The sequence below is a fragment of the Sceloporus occidentalis genome, unplaced genomic scaffold (assembly GCF_023333645.1).
Source record: "Sceloporus occidentalis isolate IW3139 unplaced genomic scaffold, rSceOcc1.0.p SCAF_5, whole genome shotgun sequence".
In the NCBI taxonomy this organism is placed as follows: Eukaryota; Metazoa; Chordata; class Lepidosauria; order Squamata; family Phrynosomatidae; genus Sceloporus; species Sceloporus occidentalis.
Window position 1 is genome coordinate 166,451,156 of NW_028316985.1, and position 18,604 is coordinate 166,469,759.

At 42.3% G+C, this 18,604-nt stretch overlaps 1 protein-coding gene across 2 annotated transcripts in view; it reads right to left on the reverse strand.

The window, feature by feature from the left end:
* Nucleotides 1–8,979, reverse strand: part of DAPP1 (dual adaptor of phosphotyrosine and 3-phosphoinositides 1) — a 44,620-nt gene extending 35,641 nt beyond the window's left edge. For both annotated transcript variants that reach the window (XM_089527087.1, XM_089527085.1), the window contains exon 1: nucleotides 8,700–8,979. In XM_089527087.1, coding sequence (XP_089383213.1) covers nucleotides 8,700–8,806 — 107 coding nt within the window. In that variant the 5' untranslated portion in view covers nucleotides 8,807–8,979. The remainder of the gene's footprint in view (nucleotides 1–8,699) is intronic.
* Nucleotides 8,980–18,604: the final 9,625 nt, after the last annotated feature.

Below are 18,604 nucleotides of genomic sequence, written 5' to 3' on the forward strand. Positions count from 1 at the left end.
GGCTTTGCAAGAGCGATATAAAGTCTTTCTATCCTATTCTATCCCTTTTTAAAATAAACTTCTTTCTTAAAAAGCATCTGCTATCTCTCTACTCCTGTACACGCGCCTTGACTCGGCTACTGGTGGTTCTGAGTTGACAAGAAAGGAAACTAGATCTCTCTCTCTATTCCTCACAAGTCCCAGTGTGTGTGAGGAAGGGGTAGCTGGGGAGCTACAATATAAATATAAATCTGATTAATTCACTGGGTGGTGGCAGCGAAAAGGTTTTTTTTATATAGTGATCCCCTGAGAGTAATAGCCACGCACAGGGCTTTGCCCCCAGGGATCATCACATGGTGGCAGCGGTGGTTTTCGGACTGTTGGAAACATTGCTTGCGGGGGCAAGGGTGTATTCCGATTTTGGAGATGAGATGGCTTTCAGTTTGATGCTCTGAAGAAGTTCTCTTCTTTCTTTCTCTCTATCTCTCCCCACACTATCTCACTTGTGCTCTACTGCCGAAGGGCTAAGGAAAAATAGTGCTGGCTCTTTCTCTTGACGTTCCTCTGTTCTTTGCTCTGGAGTGAGGACGCCTTTTCAAACTGAAAAGAGGCTTGGTTTTGTTTTTCTTTCCTGCTCTCTCTCCTTGGTGTTAGGAGGGGGTAGGGTCGGGTGGCTCCTGTTGCCTGTGTGTGTGTTTGAGCTGTTTGCAGAAAGGGGGGGTGGCTCTGCCCACAGCATCCCTTTACACCTACCAGGCAGGGACCAAGCTTGCTAAAAAGCTGTGAGCTGATCACTTGCTAAAGGTGTGCTGGAGACAAAGACTTTGCGAAGTCGCCAGTGATTTTTTTTTTCTCTCTCTTCCTTTTCTCTTTCTTTTCTCTCTCTCCAAGGAAGGGGAGGAGGGAATCACGGAGGAGTTGCTAGGGGCAACACAGGGATCCCTTTGATCCTCTTGCCTGGCTGGCAAAGGGCAATAAAAGGTGCCATTAAGTGCTTGGCCTCTTCGCAGGACCAAATGGTGAATTTCCTGTTCTGTGGTCTTTCTCTTTCTTTCTGGCTAAGGAAAGGGGAGGGGGACTTTTAGCCTACTCAAGGAGGGGCTGCTTCTTTTCTCAGTGGGCTTCAAACAGGCCAGTTTTTTCCTGTGGCTACTGATGCCAGGGGACAGCATCTAGTGGCAGAGTCGGAGAACTGCAGGGGGGAAGCTAGCCTGAACTGCTTGTGTCCTTATCCCTCTTCTCTCTCTGACTCACAGCAGACCAGTTGTTCTGCATGCTCAATCCATGCAAGCCATTGTGTAGCTGGCCAAGACCGAAGTCCCGAAAACAAGTCCAATCCTTCCTTGGCTTGTCGGGATACTACAGGAGGTTTGTACCACACTACAGCCAGATTGCAGCTCCTCTGACAGACCTCACGGGTTCAAAGAAACCCAAGATAGTAAAATGGACTGAAGGGTGCCAGGAGGCTTTCGACACCCTGAAGAGAGCTCTGACATCGGATCCAGTTCTGATGGCGCCAGATTTTGATAAACCCTTTACAATAGCCACTGATGCTTCAGACAGAGGCATTGGAGCTGTCCTGATGCAAGAGGGCCCGGATGGCTTCTTACATCCTGTGCTGTTCCTCAGCAAGAAGCTGTCTGTCAGAGAATCCAACTGGTCCATACCAGAGAAGGAGTGCTACGCCATTGTCTATGCCCTGGACAAGCTGAAGCCTTACGTATGGGGCCGCCAATTCACTCTCCAGACCGACCATGCAGCATTGCGATGGCTTCACTCAGTGCAGGGAGCAAATAAGAAACTGCTCCGCTGGAGTGTATCCCTGCAAGACTTTGACTTTGAAATTCAACATGTGGCTGGAGCCTCTAATGTTGTGGCTGACTGTCTCTCCCGCAGAGGGCTAGTGGGCCACTGAGGCCAATGTAGCCGCACATCTTTGGACTACCTGAACTTGCTATATTGTTGAACTACCTCTCATTTGAGTTGTTATACTGTGCATTATGTGTCTGTTTACATTTCTTTCTCAGGTACCAAGATGACAGCCTAGCCAGGGTGGCTCTGATCCAGTGTTCCAGGCCAAGTGGACCTTGGGGGGCGTGTCACATTTATGCTTATGTGCTTTCTCTTTGACAGGTTGAAATCTCAGCCAGTTTGGTCTCAACTTGCAGTTTCTTCCAAACTGTCCGAGATTTGGGGGGCGTGTGATGACTGGTCCTTCAGTCATCTGGGAACTTCTTCTGAACCATAAGGGGTTAATCTGGGAGGAGGAACATGCTAATGAGAGATGACATCACATGCTAATGAGCTGTAGCATCACAGCTGATGTAAGGTCTAACTGACCAATCAGAACGTAGGACCGCGAGATTCAAGAACTTTCTATGGGGAATCTTTAAAAGGCCCTTTGATGCCATGCGGTCTTTTGTCTCTCTCTTGATCCTCCCCGGAGGGGGAACCAGATGATGTCTCTTGGAGTCTGGGGGACACAGACTCAGGAATGCAGGTAGAGTTGGCAAGGAGCCAGCTCCCTGCATCCAGGAACTCAAAAGGACTACAAATCCCATCTTCCGTGAGTAGTTAGGAATGTGTTAGCTAGTGCGTTTAGGCTTTTTGTTATTTTCAACAATGGCTTGTCTGGAATGAACTCTGTAACTATGTTCTTTGACCTGCAAGGCAAGGAGGCTTTGCAAGAGCGATATAAAGTCTTTCTATCCTATTCTATCCCTTTTTAAAATAAACTTCTTTCTTAAAAAGCATCTGCTATCTCTCTACTCCTGTACACGCGCCTTGACTCGGCTACTGGTGGTTCTGAGTTGACAAGAAAGGAAACTAGATCTCTCTCTCTATTCCTCACAAGTCCCAGTGTGTGTGAGGAAGGGGTAGCTGGGGAGCTACAATATAAATATAAATCTGATTAATTCACTGGGTGGTGGCAGCGAAAAGGTTTTTTTTATATAGTGATCCCCTGAGAGTAATAGCCACGCACAGGGCTTTGCCCCCAGGGATCATCACAAAACCATTCCCTTGTTGTTTCATCACTGTTTTATTATTTGTTCATATTATATTTTGTGGGTTGAAACCTTCCCATATCATAAAGTGCTTTGGAGTTTTTGAAATGAAGAGCACTCCACAATGTCTAAATAAATAAATAAATAAATAATGGAGAAAACCTATCCTTCAAAAAAGAGGACAAGGAGAACCAAGGACACCCATCTCACTCCTCTTCCGATATTTCAGGATGCAGAAATATCTATGCATAGCAGGGACTTATATCTTGAGCCAACTCAGGCCAAATAAAATGTTCTCCCTCTGTTCTCTCAGGGGAGAGTCCAGACACTGCAGGGTGTGAACAGTCCAGACGATATCCGGCCAATTCAGCACTGGATCCAGGGTATAGAAGTATTAAAATGAAGTTAAAAAATTACATGGTTCCTCTAAGTTCACAGACTTTTTTTAAAGAGTACTTGTCAAAGTTTCAGAAAATTTAAGGCTGTTGCTGCTCAGTCAGGGAGGTCATGCTGCTCTTGTTCAGAATGAACTATGGACCAATCAAAAGGCTTTTATATGCCTGTCTTGCCTGGGAAGATTTACACAAGGATTTACTCATGCACTATCTTTGAGTGGGGTAAAGTCTGGGGACTGCAAAGGCCCATGGATGTTCAAGCCACATCCATGGGACCCCCTACCAACAAATGATTCTGTATGTTCTTAGACCACTGGTTAAAATATTTCTGTTTGCCCAAGCTTTTTGTGTTCTCTAAACTAGAACAATATACTCAATAGCTTTATTGATTCTCTTTTTTCAGCTGTTTGACCTAATAAATGGTGCTGTGTACAGTCTAAGTAAAATCACATCCAAAATCCATTTTGTGCATTTTGGTTGGCCCCATAAAGTTATCACTGTTTTGTGGCTTTTGGATGTTATTGTGCTTTGCTATATGGCAAACACAGCCAGGATACAGACTGCCAGAAAGAGGTGGCCAGGAGCCGCCTCTCTATTCCACGTAACCGTGCCGCAGCAACCAAATTGCGTGGCGCGGCCACACGGAAAGAAAAGGAGCGCTGAAAAACAGCTCCTTTTAGCGCCGCCACAAACTGCCTGCGGCAGCGCAACCACATCACTGCCACGTGCACCCATTTGGACAGCACACAGCAGTGACATCACAGGTGTGTGCACCATGTATACGGCGCCACACAGCTATGACGTCCTAGTGGCATCCTAGGGTTGTGGGGCGTCTGGAAACGGCGCCCCTAGGCAACCCTAGCATATCGCCAGGACGTGCTAAAGGGCCCGTTTGTACAGGGCCACAGATACCTCTGCATATTTTTGTTTTGTTGTTGTTGTGTGCCTTCAAGTCATTTCTGACTTACGGCAACATTAAGACGTACCTTTCATGGGGTTTTCTCATCAAGACACTGAATATACTACAGTCTAAAAATCTGATGAACAAATTAATGGTTATGGGCTGCAAAGCTAACCTTTGACTTGACAGTTATAGCCCCAGTTGTTGATTCAGCATACCACCCTGAGCAATGTTTTGAAAAGCCAACATCTTTGTGTGTTATAATGGCTGTTTTGTTATAATTTCTACTGTTAGAGCCTTTTTGCACTGCACAATTATAGCATTTTGATTCCACTTCAACAGTCACCATTCAATCCTGTGAAATTCTGGGATTTACAGATTTGGGAAGGCCAGTATTGAGAATTCTCAACCAGAGAAACTCTCATCAAACGCCTCATCAAACTACAACACCCAGAAGTCTACACACGTGATCTTAGCCAAAAGACTGAGAAGCGATAGAAGTCTACAGGATGTAGCCATGACAGACAAAGTGGAATTGTAATGCTATAATTGCAAAGTGTGAAATGGCTCTCAATGTTCCTAGCAAGAAAAAGAAATCACAACATATGGATAACTCATTCCAAAAGCAGTTGAGTAATGAGCTTTTTCAGTCATATTATGGCTGGGAGAGTCTTGCTGTTCTACAGAAAAGTCATTGAGGTCAAGAAAATTATGTCACTCAGAGTTTCTAAGAAGATTTTAAAGATTTCCCCATTTAGGAAAATGGACTGGTTACTTTCAATTTAGCTACTGTAAGTCCCTCAAACCACAACAGATCAGAAATTAAGTCCTAGATCAACAACAGGGATAGACAAAAATATTCTCATGTGGTCCAGCCTATTCATGGTGTATTGATGAGAAAGAGCGTCATTACAAAAATACTATATTAATATTATGTGTCATCTGATCTGAATGATTTGTATATATGGGGAATATGAAGATAAGTGCTGGGAGTTTTAGAATAATAAAGATAACTTTGTGATATTTGGTGAAAATAGTTTTGAAAACTTTTCAAGGTTACTAAAATGGCAATGTTAAAAGAATATGCATTTTCTGACGACGTTTAGACAAAATGCTTTTTTTCCTCATATCCGGCACCTCTTATTGACTTCATGACGGCTAGATACAACTTTAGTATTAACACATATGAGGTTTTATTGCTATAGTTTAATTAAGTTGTTAAAATTATCTGCGTTTTTGGTATTTGTTTCTACACTTATGATGCTTGTTTGCTTTTCTCTAACACTGTGATACTAGCCATGTGTTTTCTGTTCAGTTTTGTAGAACTAAACCAAAGTTTTACATACACAAAATTTGTCCAAAAGCTATGTACACTTGGATAAAGATAAATTACAAGCAATGGGATCCAAAGTCCATGAAATGCAAAAGATGCAGCTTGTGTCATTTCTATGCAAAGCTCCAGTATATGCAAGATATGTACAGTGACTATTCTCAACAGCAGTAATTGAAGGTAGCCCAATTCTCCTAGTTTTTATGTACTAACAATGCTAGTACTGTGGGGGGGAAAACCTGGTCTCAATTAAGCCCTAATCCTTAACTTGGAATTCTTTGTAATGGAAATCCAAAAGCCACAATATGTTGGCGATAATTTGTGACATTGCTTCCATTGTCCAGTTAGGTTGATATTAGAAGAAGTGCGCATCCCAAGGAGACAAATGGATGACAGGTAACTATGATGCACACCATCACAGCTAATTCACAGTGCAACTTGAATTAAAGAATTCTGAACCCAGACATTTGTTTTGTAGTGCCAGATGAACCCCGGGGCAAGTGGGGGAGCAACCTTTTCTAGATGATGTTGCTCAAAAAATTAAAATTCCAAATCCTTGACAATTCAGTGCAAATCACTCAGAGATCTGTGAATACACCTGACGTGTTATGTTCCTGACATATGTCCATTCATTTAGGGAGGACCTATTAAGCTTTGTTTTATGAGAAGAGATTGGATAGTGTTTGCTATGCTTTCTCAAAATGACTTGTATTTTCTGGTATAACTCAAATGTTTACTGGCTCTTTTAAAAAGGCAAAGATAAAGGTATTCCCTGTTGACAAGGTTGTCAAGTCGTGTCCAACTGTTGGGAGCGGTGCTCATCTCCATTATTAAGCCGAAGAGTAGCATTGTCAGAGACATGATTGCACAGAACGCTGTTTACTTTCCCACCAGAGTGGTACCTATTTATCTGCTTGCATTTGCATGCTTTCGAAGTGCTAGGTTGGCAGAAGCTGGGACTAGTGATGAGAGCTCACCCCATCATGCAGCACCCGGGCCTGGAACTGCCAACCTGCTGATCTTGCAATCAACAGAGTCAGCGTCTTAACCACTTGAGCCACCTAAATTATAATTATTTATAATTATTATAACTATGGATTTTTACTATATGGAAAAACAATATCTCAAACTCATATTTCCTTTTTTTTAAAAAAACCACCAAATAAATAAATAAACCAACAACCACCCAAGGTTGAGGTCCTATTGAGCACCGATAGTGTGGAATGCTCTGCTGGTCACCACCTCTTGCCATTGTGAACACAACTTATCCCCATTCAGAAGATGCAACTTCTACCCATGCAGTCATATCCAAGATGCTCTACTGCATGCACAACAAAAGTTGCAAATTTTTGCTGCTATGGCCCATTGCATGAATGGTTTGACTCAATAAGATCCTAGTTCAAGGATGCTGTGAAAAACTACCAAATTTTAACACTCTCTTTGTCTTGGCGTTGCCTTAATCACATGGTAGTTACTTATAGACATGGATTTTTGCTGTACGGCAAAAGATACAATTGAGAGCCCCCATTTGCATTTAGGAAGTTTTCTTCTGGGTCAACATGGCTTTCTTAAAGATGTAATGTGGCTCCTGTCCATAATGATTTTCTAGCTGCCTACATGGCACAAGTGGATCACTTACAGCAGGGAACTAATTCAGACATCTCCATGGTCTAGAAATCAGGTACACACAGTGCTTTGGAAACTGAGGGACTAAAGACAAAGCAGTCCAAGAGGGTCATCAAATACTGTAACTGTTACTAAGTTCTGGCAGAGGATCCAATAGCTTATCCTTTCACCTAACAGAAATTTAACTCTCCTAGTGAAAAAAAATGACAAGTTTTTGCCTCTGGGAAAAAGGAGTTGTGGGTTGTCATGATGAGTTCTGTGGTCAAATGAGTTGCATGGGCTCAGATCATAATATGATGTCACTGGGGTGACAAGTGACGCATGATTCTAATCTCTATCACCTCTGACCTACAACTTTTCAAAAAAGTTCTCTCTTTTTCTCTTTTACATGGGGACTTCTTTAAAAGCTGAAAACAGTACCTTGCAAAACAAGGTTAATGAAGGCTCTTCAACTATGGCTGCATCCACATTGCAGAAATAATCCAGTTTGACACCACTTTAATTGCCATGGCTGCATGCTATGGAATTCTGGGAACTGTAGTTTGTTGTGCCACCAGAGCTCTGGTGCCATAACAAACTACAGTTCCCAGAATTCCATAGCATGGAGCCATGGCAGTTACAGTATTGTCAAACCAGATTATTTCTGAAGTATGGATGTAACCTAAATAAAGATGCATAGCAGAACACCAGTGAAGCTGTCCCTCTCCTTCCAGTAATTTCTTGTGTTCATAAAATGCCACCATCTTCTTTGCCATTCCTAAGTGTAAGGGCCAGCGCTTCTGCTTCCAGCATGATAACATACAGGGTACTGAAAGACATAATCTATTGGTGGATCTCAGCTAAATTATCATTCTCATGATTAGTGTTGCCAGGTTTGCAAAACACTGATAAGCGATAGTCAAAATTCATGACATGCAGGGCTGACAGTCAGGAAGCAGTTGTTAATGAGTTTGTGTTCTGCCTAAATACCAAATGAAATTATTGATTTCTATCAACTATGCCATGTCTTTTTCTGAATAATTATCCTATTGTCCACATTAATACATTACATGATGAATACTTTTCGACCGGTACGCAGGGCCCTTAACCCAAAATATTTTAGTTGCTGTCATTGCATCTTGTTCAGACTACACTACATCTTGTTCTACACTGCATCTTGTTATGCATCCGAGGAAGTACACTTTAGTCTACAAAAGCTCATGCTGCCAACTTCTTTCTTTCAGTTAGTCTCAAAGGAGCTACAAGAGCTCTCTGCATCTCTAATTCTACAGACTAACATGGCTATACTGAATTCTGTGTTTGGTTCTGTCTACAAAGAGATCAAATAAGGGGAGGCTCGAGGCCCTTCTGGTGTCAGGCAGACTTCAGCTGGATAAGGTCAGCCAGCTTTTCATAAGCCACCTAAAGCTCTCCTGAGAACAGAGGGCCCCTCAGTCTACTGTAACTGTAGCGACTCCACTTACGCCACAGTCTGGAGCTCCTCTTCTGGATCCCCTTGGCCCAAGTGATGGTCCTGATCCTCCTGCTGGAAGCTCATCCGCCTTTCCTCTTCCATCTTGGCTGTGCCCATCAGCAAGACCTGCTCTGCTTCTCCTCCTCTTCAGGGTACCACTGGCCACAGAGAGAAGGAGCAAAGAGATGAGAAAGAGGCTGGCATCCTTCAGATTCTGTCAACAGCAAGGGAACTTCATTCCCCCAGCAAGTGGCTTCTGTTGCTGTACAAGGAGAATGAGGAAGTGAAAATGAGAGTTCCTCCCTGCCTGCACCCAAGTGCCCTCCCTTGCCTCTCCAGTTCAGGCTGACAGAAGGGGATGACGCCTGGAGAATGCAGCCAGGGCTGTTCCACGCCTCTCTTGCTCTTCTGTTCATGTAAGGCACTGGCCTTGGCTGAGAAAGTGTTTGTCAGCATACTCACAAGTGTACACACGAGTGTTAATCAGAACACCATCCATCCCTTTGCACACCCTTTTGTGGAGACACATTTATGGAGACATGTTTGTGCTTTCCCTACATTAATGATTTTGTTACAGAGAAACCAAGGGAAGAGAAAATGTCAGGCGAAGTTGGTGTTTATTTTTTTAAAAAATCAGGATATGGGCACAGAATGAAGTAAGTGCATTGTTCCGTCTTCTCTGCTTCTAGCATGGCTTGAACTAGAGAGCTCAGTCTAGGCCTAAGAATTAGAGGATCTTAAAAGTTGAGCTTCTTTACAGTTATCATGAGGAAGTGGCTAAAACGTCATGCCTGGATGCAAGCATACCTAAATTTAACTCCCCACAAAGCCATGAACACAGCTTGGAATTTTTTTCTTTTTTAGACTTTGTTGTTGTTTATTTTCAAGTAGTTTCTGCCTATTATAAAATCTCTATTATGAGGTTTTCTTAACAAGATTTGTTTGGGGTGTTACCCAGTGTGGACTGCACCACCATAAACACCTTTGTAATATGCTTTGATTCCTTTGAGAATAAGTGGAATATAAATAAATACTACTATTATTATTATTATCCCTAGTAATGCCAAGGCCAGGACCTGATTTTTGATTGCAGTTTCCAGTGTGATTAATGACTGAACCAAGGTCATCATGTCTCTTTTTCCATTTAGTGAAGTCTTGTCCCTGTACTCATAAAAATAATTTTGAAATCACAATTATATTGCAAAAACAGTGACTTTATTTCTTGTTAACATATAACTAAATTGCACTACAATTTTAACTTTGTTACGGGGGGAAAGGATCTGCTGCAATTATCTAGTTATGTATAACTAATTACTGCCAAACTCTGAACATTGTACATAAGCAATGTTATTGGAATCTCTGGCAAGTGTACAGGTTCACTTTCCCATTGAAACCAGTATGTAGTGGAAAATATTTATATGAATTTACAGTGAGAAAAAGAGAGGAAAGGTACACGATCAGATGGTGCAGAAATTGTATACTTTTACATCATTTTCTTAGTTGCTTTTATAAACTCAAAGATGCAAAGAGTTTACATTCACATAATAGTCTGATATGTATATACATAAAGACACATAACAAATATTATGCCTTTCATACCTGGAAAGTACCTCCTTGTAGGAAAAAGCACAAAGTTTATATGCAGATTATAAGTGTTTGCTCTTGGGTACAGCTTTCTTACACAACTATACTTCAGTAAGCAAAAATAGGACAAAAATAAGTAAAATAAGTAATAAGTAAAAATATTTTGCCAATGACATGAAAATCATCATTCCCTATCAAAATGATTTCAGAGGCAAATTCCAGAATGAAAAGAATAGAACTAAAAATTATCAGAAAATTTGCATTTATTCATTTAGGATTCAGTTGAGACCAGAATATTCTTACCTATTACAGTTGATAAAACAGAATACCAAAGCAGGGGAAGTAGCGTTATCGGCCAATGGTCACTATATCCTGTATACATTTGGACCATGGACCTGCTCCTTTACCAGAGCACACAGAATCCTTAATACAGTAATGTTTTTTGTACTAACGTTACTCGTAAACCATAATTCCCATGTATCACTGAATGTAATGGCAATTGCAGTGACATAAACAACTAGCAAAGTTAAAATTACACATTTAAATTGCAATATGATACACACAGCCTAAATGTAAATGTACATACATTTACATTGGTCCTAATAAAGTTACACCACCCCCCTGTGGACTTTGGATTTTGTGCTGTTCTCACAGAGCAATGCAAGAAAGCTTTGTGTGGGGAGGGGAAAGAGGAAGGATTGTTTAATGTTGACATTACTCCTGACCCATAACTCACACAAACACAATAAACAAATGCACCAGGTGTTATTCTAAACCTCTAGTACACAAATACAGTTTTGAAAGACAAATGAATGGTGTAATAATAACAATAATATGTAGTCTTAGTATCACTTTCTCACACAGACAAACAAACCATGCTCTGAAACAAAACTCCTATCCCCTTTGCAGGTCCCATCACATGTTTTGCCAGGTAAGCTCGGCCTGTTCTTGGATAGTAATCAAGCCAGAAAGGAGAATGTACAGTGTTCTGAGTGTGTGCAAACAAAGACTCTCATCTTCCAAAGTAAACACACCAGGAGCCCTTTCAAACTAAACAATTGTAGCATGGATGACCCTACTTTAACTGCATCATCCTAAGGAATCCTGGGGTTTGTAGTTTGGAGAGGTAATAGAGGAGCACTCTGGCTTAGAATTCTAAATCATTATTGTTGTTAATTGCTGTCAAATTGCCATTGACCTGTGAATGATAGACCTTTCAGAATCCTCAGCTACCCTGCTCAGGTCTTGCATGGATGTATACCATTAAGGAGGCCGTGGGTATGAATTTGTAGGACCCAAGCAGTCCAGTGGAAGTTGGGGAGTCTTGGAGATGTCTCATCCACAAGGTCTCCATGAGTCAAGATCGACTCGAGGGCATTTAACAACAACAAAATCACAGGTCATATGGCCATTTTTAAAGAGTGCTTTAGTTATGTGTTTCTGCATGATGAGAGTTGAACTTGATGGCCCTTGTGGTCCCTTCCTGTTCAGAGAGCTCTGGTGCCACAAGAAACTACAGTTCTCAGAATTCCATAGCATTAAACCATGGCAGTTAAAGTAGTGTCAAACTGGATTATTTCTGCAGTGCAGATGCAGCCATAGTCACTCCTGCCTCCATTAGGACATCAGTGTGACTTTCAGGGAAGGAGAGAGAGAGCCATTTTTTTGGAGGAGCCATTGTGGTGTAGTGGTTGGAGTATTGGACTGGGACTCTGGAGGCACCCCACTCCACACACCCCTGTGCCACTCTAGCCCACCCACGTATGCCCCTTTCTGGCTAGGCTTGCCATATCCCACCTGTGGGCGGGACTTTCCTGGTTTTGGGCGCGTCCGCATGGTCCCGCCCCGGGTTGGCCCCGCCCCCGGGATTTCCCCCGCCCCCGGGCTTTGTTGCAAAGTGTGCAACAGCGGTGGCGGGGGAAAGAGAGAGGCCTCTGTAGGCCTCTCTCCTTTGGCGGGGGGGCTTCCCTCCCCTCTTTGGCTCCGCTGGAGCCGAGGGAGGGAAAGAAGCCTCGCCTGCCGAGGCCAGACTTCTTTCCCTGCCTGAGCTCTGCCGGCAAAAACGGAGCCCAGGTGGGGAAAAGAAAGCCTCCCTGGGGGCGGAGAAGGTATCCTCCCCTCAGCAAGGATTCTTTTCCCCCTGGGCTCCGTTGGCAAAAACGGAGCCCAGGGGGAAAAGAAAGCCTCCCTGGGGGCGGATTCCTTCTCTGCCTGGGCTGCGTCCAACGGAGCCCAGGCGGAGAAGGAATCCTCCCCTCAGCGAGGCTCTTTTTCAAATGTAGGACCCAAAAAAAAGGTCCTACATTTGAAAATTTTGTCCTACATTTGTCCCGGTTTGGAGGTCCTGACTAATGGCAACCCTATTTCTGGCCTGCTTGCCCATGTGCTGTTTGGCCTGCACATACAAGTGCACTGCTCCAGCCAGTACACATGCACTCTGTCCCACACGGCCCATGCCCCCGGAAAACACACCGGAAGTTCTGCCCCAGAAGTCTCACCCCCCAGAAGTCCTGCCCCCCACAGCGGGTGACACCCAGTACGGGAATGCCTCTGAATGATTCCACTGCTACCTGGATACAGCAGGGATGGGTGCTGCTCAGTGGCCAACAAGAGCGGTTTGGCCACATCATTCTTGTCACTTTCCTTTTCAGGGGCACCTGCTATGGTCTGCATCCATTGCACATCCATAGTGATGCCACTGAAAGCTGGTTATTTGCATTTAGAGAAGGTAGGTTTTAGTAGAAGATTATTAAAGGTCTTCAAATAGCTCCTTGAAAAGCAGTCAGGCAGAAATTAAAGCAGAGTTTTCTGATGATCCAAAGGGCAGGACTGTAATCCTCCCAGCAATCTCTCATGCTGAGAAGCCATTTTTCAGCTAAATGTCAGGAGAAATTTTCGAATGTTAAGACCTATTTGACAGTGGAAGAGATTGCTTCAGGGCAAGAAGCAGTGGGATCTCTATTAGTGGTTAAATTTAAACAGAGGCTGGTTGGTTATCTGTCAGAAATTCACAGTTGCACTGAAGAGTAGATTAGAATAGGGGATTTCTAAGATTGCTTATACCTCCAAGAGTATATACAGTATAGTGACCCTTGGTATCCACTGTAGTTTAGTTCCAGGATACCCCATGGATACCAAAATCTGTGGATACTCAAATCCCATTATATACAATGGCACAGTAAAATGGTGCCTCTATCACATGGCAAAATCAAGGTTTGCTGTTTGGAATTTGTTGGGGGGAGGGGAATATTTTCAAGCCATGGGTGGTGGAATCCATGGATGCAGAATCCATGGATATGGAGGACCAACTGTACTCCTATAATTTATTGTAACTCGCTCTCTAGTAGTACTGATTGTTATAATAGATGCAGTTGCTAGTCTTGGGGATTTTTTTTTCTTTCCAAGCAATAATCCTCCAGATAAACTGTGGTTTTGGAATGGAAGCCAACAAGTCTCCTGCTGCTGGAAAGCTGCATGAGTGTATTGCAGCTGGCATTTGAGGCATGAGTGTCCTTAATTGACTGGGCCACAAGCTGAGCTGGTGAACATTTTATCTTTGATTTCATCTTACTAAAGATTATATTTTATTCAGGTTTATAAAGGAGCAATTGACTGAATCTGTTTCACCAAAAAGAAAAACAACAAAGAATGTTTAAAACTAACAACTTTATTACGTGTCCATGGTTTATCAGATTGCTATAGTCCTGAGCCTCTGCTCTGTATAATGATTTCATGTCTGTATGTTGAGTTTATCACATTAAAAAAAAAGCAATGTACCCCTTCTGTTTTACAGTTGTTTACGGGATGCAGCCGGGAATTATCACATGGAAAATGCTGCCAATGCCGCCGCCTGATGGCATCCTGCTTAAAACCTGGCTCCCAGCCGCGCTCAGATTCCCGACTTTGCAAATTGGCCAGCTGAGCATGGCTGGGAGCCAGGGTTTAGGCAGGATGCCATCCAGTGGTGGCATCGGCAGCATTTTATGTGCAATAATTCCTGGCTGCATCCTGTAAATGACTGTCAAATGGAAGGGGTAAGCCGCTTTTTTAAATGCGATAAACTCCTAATTATGTGCCTTCAAGTCACCTGTGACCCCATTAAATCCTCAGAGGTGGTTTTGCCTGTTCCTTCCTTCCTCTGAAATATATCCTGCAGCATCTGGTATTCATTGGTGGTCTCCCATCCAAGTGCTAACTAGGGCTGGCCTTGCTTAGCTTCCCAGATCAGACAGGATCATGTGCCCTTAGGGTATTTAGGCCCAAACATTCACTTCCAAATATTTCTTTAGGTGGCCAGATTAAAATAGGGACAGGTCTTCTGTGTCTTGAATAGTTGAGTGGAAGAGGAAAATTCAGCAGTTAAAGTTTGCATAACAAGTTTCATCTATTGATATTTTCACTTACACCCAGCTATTCAAGGTACAAAAGCTTCTTTCATACACCCACCCTTTGTTTCTTTGATGGAGTAAGTGCATATTATTTGTTTCCACTTCCACTAAAATTAATAGTTAAAGGCTCACAAATTAAACAATCAGTGAAACAGGAGTGTTTTAGTATGCTGTCTAAAAGTGCCTGAAGCTCAAAAATTAGAGAAGAGCATGGTCTTTGATGATGACTGTATTTTTGGTTTTCTCTTTTAAATTCCTCCTCCTCTTCAAAAGCCTGTAGACAAGAATGTGTAGTGTTATAGAGTCATAGAATCACACATGTAAGGTACAAGGGCCCAGGTTATATCCATTACATCTGTAATGAAAGTCCTGATAACAGGACTAGGGCTGCATCTGCACTGCAGAAATAATCTAGTTTGACACCACTTTAACTGCTATGGCTCAATGCTATGGTATTCCCAGATGCAGCCTAGGAAAGTCTGGATCCTGAGCAGACAATATGGGGCTTTGTTTGACACTGTATATGAGGCAGGTTGCTGTGGTGGGCTTTCGCAAGAGGGATGGGCCCTTGTTGTGTGAGCCAAAGTTCCTAGGCTGGGAATAAAAGGTAAACTAGAACTACAAGATTATAATTTGCAGGCAAAATCTAAAGAGAACAAGAAGCCAGGAGGTGAAGTGAGAGAGCAAAACAACAAGATGGGTTGCTTATACAACACTGTGGCATGGACTGGTTTAAAGAGTAAGGAGAAAGTCTGATCAGCTTCTCTTAAAAGGAAGTAATGAGACTTGTATTCACAGAAAGTAGTATTATGACTTGTTCCCCATTTGCTTTAAGAAAACCAGAATTCTGAAATAGAAGTGAAGGAGGAAGGTACCTCAAAGAGAATAATACTAACCAACTAGGGTGGAAGGTTTATGGCTCTTTCGATTCCTAGACTCAGTCTTTTCTAATTCTAGTTCCCCTCTTTAGTTTTCTGTTTGGTTTGACAAGATTCAGGCATAATCTGTGTGTTTGACATCCTCCTGTCCCAAAAGTCTCACTGTTGAAGAAACCATTTGCTTGGTTTTGCAAAGGATTACTTCACTAGACTCTAACAAAATAATTTGTTTGGTTTACTTTACAAATTTCCATCATATTGTTCATTCTTGCACATTGTTCTGGATGACATAGATGGGGGTTAACTCTTTATCCTTACAACAATATTGGTAAGTAGATTGTGCAGGAAGATTGCAAGATGCCCAAGGCTGGGGATTTGGAGAGCTGTAGTCCACAAGCAAAGTGATGCTCAAAATTCTACAACAAAGATTTTTACCATATATGGCACAAGAAATGCCAGATGTAGGAAAGGAAGAGGCACTAAGGATCATATTGCAAACATATGCTGGACAATGAATTGCACTAAAGAATTTCAAAAGAAAATCAGCCTGTACTTTATAGACTACAGCAAAGCCTTTGATTGTAATAGATCATGAAAAGCTATGGTGTGCTCTTAAAGAAATGGATGTGCGACAACATTTGATAATCCTGATGCATAATCTGTACTCAAGACAAGAGACTACTGTTAAAACAGAATATGGAGTAACGGAATAGCTTCCAATAGGCAAGGTTGTCGGACAAGGCTGAATTATCTTTCTGTCTGCTTAACTTGTATGCTGAACATATCATATGTAAAGCAGATTAGATTTTGAGGAAGGAGTTGTGAAAACTGAAGCAAGGAACACCAACAATGTAAGATATGCAGATGACATCATAATACTAGCAGGAAGGAGCAAAGACTTGGAATAGTTATTGAAAAAGGTCAAGGCAGAAAGTACAAAAGCAGGTGATTTACAAACCTTTAAAGCATTTTTTGAAATAGTGCACTATGATGATGCCCCTTCTGCAGAGCGCTGTTTGGGCACTCTGATGCCTGTGCATCATCATGGTGCTCCCTATATGAATGGGTGCATGCCAAGATGGCACATGGGCGGCGAAGACAGGGCTGGGTGCATGTGGATGCCCAGCCCTATCTAGCCCTACTTTCGGCCCCAGGCCCCCAGGCCAGCACAAAGTGCCAATCTGTTTAGGGGTTATTTCAGAGGAAGGAACGGGAAAAACCATCTCTGAGTATTCTTTGCCTTAGAAAACCCTATGAAATTAATCAACAGGCAACTTTAAAGCACATACACACAAACATTTTAAATAAACCAAGCAAGCACAGCAGGGAGAAAACGTCTAGTATTCCATTTACTGTCAAACCTATCAGGTTTTCTACACAATAGGAATTGTTCAGGGAAGGGACTCTGCAACTTCATTATCTCCTTAACTGAAGCATGTATAGCCCAGACCTTGCTGACAGGTAGGTGAGTAGCTTTGGAGGCAAGGAGGCAAAATGAAGGCATTGCCCCCCAAATCAGAATCCCCCCCCCTTTTCCTTCAGTCCCCAAATGTCTAGCACTGCAGTAAATTAAAACTTCAGTTGAGCATTTAGAAATCTAGTTTAGGCATCTAAAATAAAGAGGCAGGTAAAATTAGAGACGGGGCTAAGCTAAGTTTGGCTTAAGTCACATTCTGTGAACCTCAGAGGAAGCCAACTGCAAACCTCCTCTAAATAAAACTTGCCAAGAAAATCCCATGATAGGGTCCCCATACTTCAGAGTCAGCTTGAAGGCATACAACAATGAAAACACACATACTTTACAGACTAAATTAAAAGCATATGGAAACGATCTCAGTGTCACCCTACAATAATCGCTGCTGCCAATTCAGGATATATAACTGTCAATACTTATATAGGTTGTGCAGAAAATTACTTAGGATTTGTATTAACTGTGTGTGTGTGCACATGTTGTTACAATATGTGCACAAAAGAATGTTGCATGAGTTTTAAAATAAAATACTAGCATCCACTTTCAGAACTATTATTATTATTAATGTGCATCCTTCTATGTTGTTCTTGCAAAGCATTGCAAACCCCTGTATGTTTCCAGATGCCAGTACTCCTCTCTCCCACTTCTATACCCATCATCTTAATTTGGTGGTGGTGGGGAAAGTCTCATGTACACATGCTTATTCTCTGCTGTCATCCAAGTTTCACTCCTGATTACAATAAGAGAATGGCTTAACCTCCTTTTATATGTGTAACCAGAAACCAAGGAGGTAACAAATGGGGAATTGGAGATGCTGGTGGCATTTTCAAGCCATTGACAGCTTGGTTTGCTGCCAAATGCTTATTTAAAGTCTCAAATGCCACCCCTGCTCATTGCACTTCTTCTAAGAAGAAAAGAGCCCCCATTCTTCATTCCACAAAGGCATTTAAAAGCGGTGTCAAACTTTAAAGTCCCGTTGAATGGTGTCCAATGAATCACACGCTGTATATTCAGACTCACCCACCCTCGCTCTCCCCAGTGGCTGACATGAATAACGAATCTAAGCTCGGCTGTCTTCCATTTTGGGTTGAGGCATGCGGGCCTTGGTAAAAACCAATACTTTGTCACATTAACACCTGTCCCCAACTGCCTATCAGAATGCCAGTTATAAATAGAGATCCTCTCAAGAGGCATAGTCTTACCTGGGACATCCATCTGGGAGTATTAAAAGCTGTGATTCGTGCCTGTCTATTACTTGGCACTTCTTACTGGTTTTCTTTGCCTCAGAGGATGAGAAGGAAGAGGAAAAGGAAAAGGAGGCAGAAATATTTCTTTCAGTACAGTGCAGAATATATTTTGTAGAGAAATTTAAGAGAGTTTTCATAAGGTGGTATGCTCTTTAGTTCCAGAAGAAAAAAATGTAGGTTTCTTTTTGTAATTGCTTGAATCTCCATATTCTACAGTTTAGGCAATATTCTCCAGATTCTAGGTTTCCCCTTGTGATATTTTTTTTTATTTCTGTTAATATTTATATCTGCCCTTCTGCAAATTTCTGCTTGTGACCAGTCTTTGTACTTGAGGCCATATGAATTTG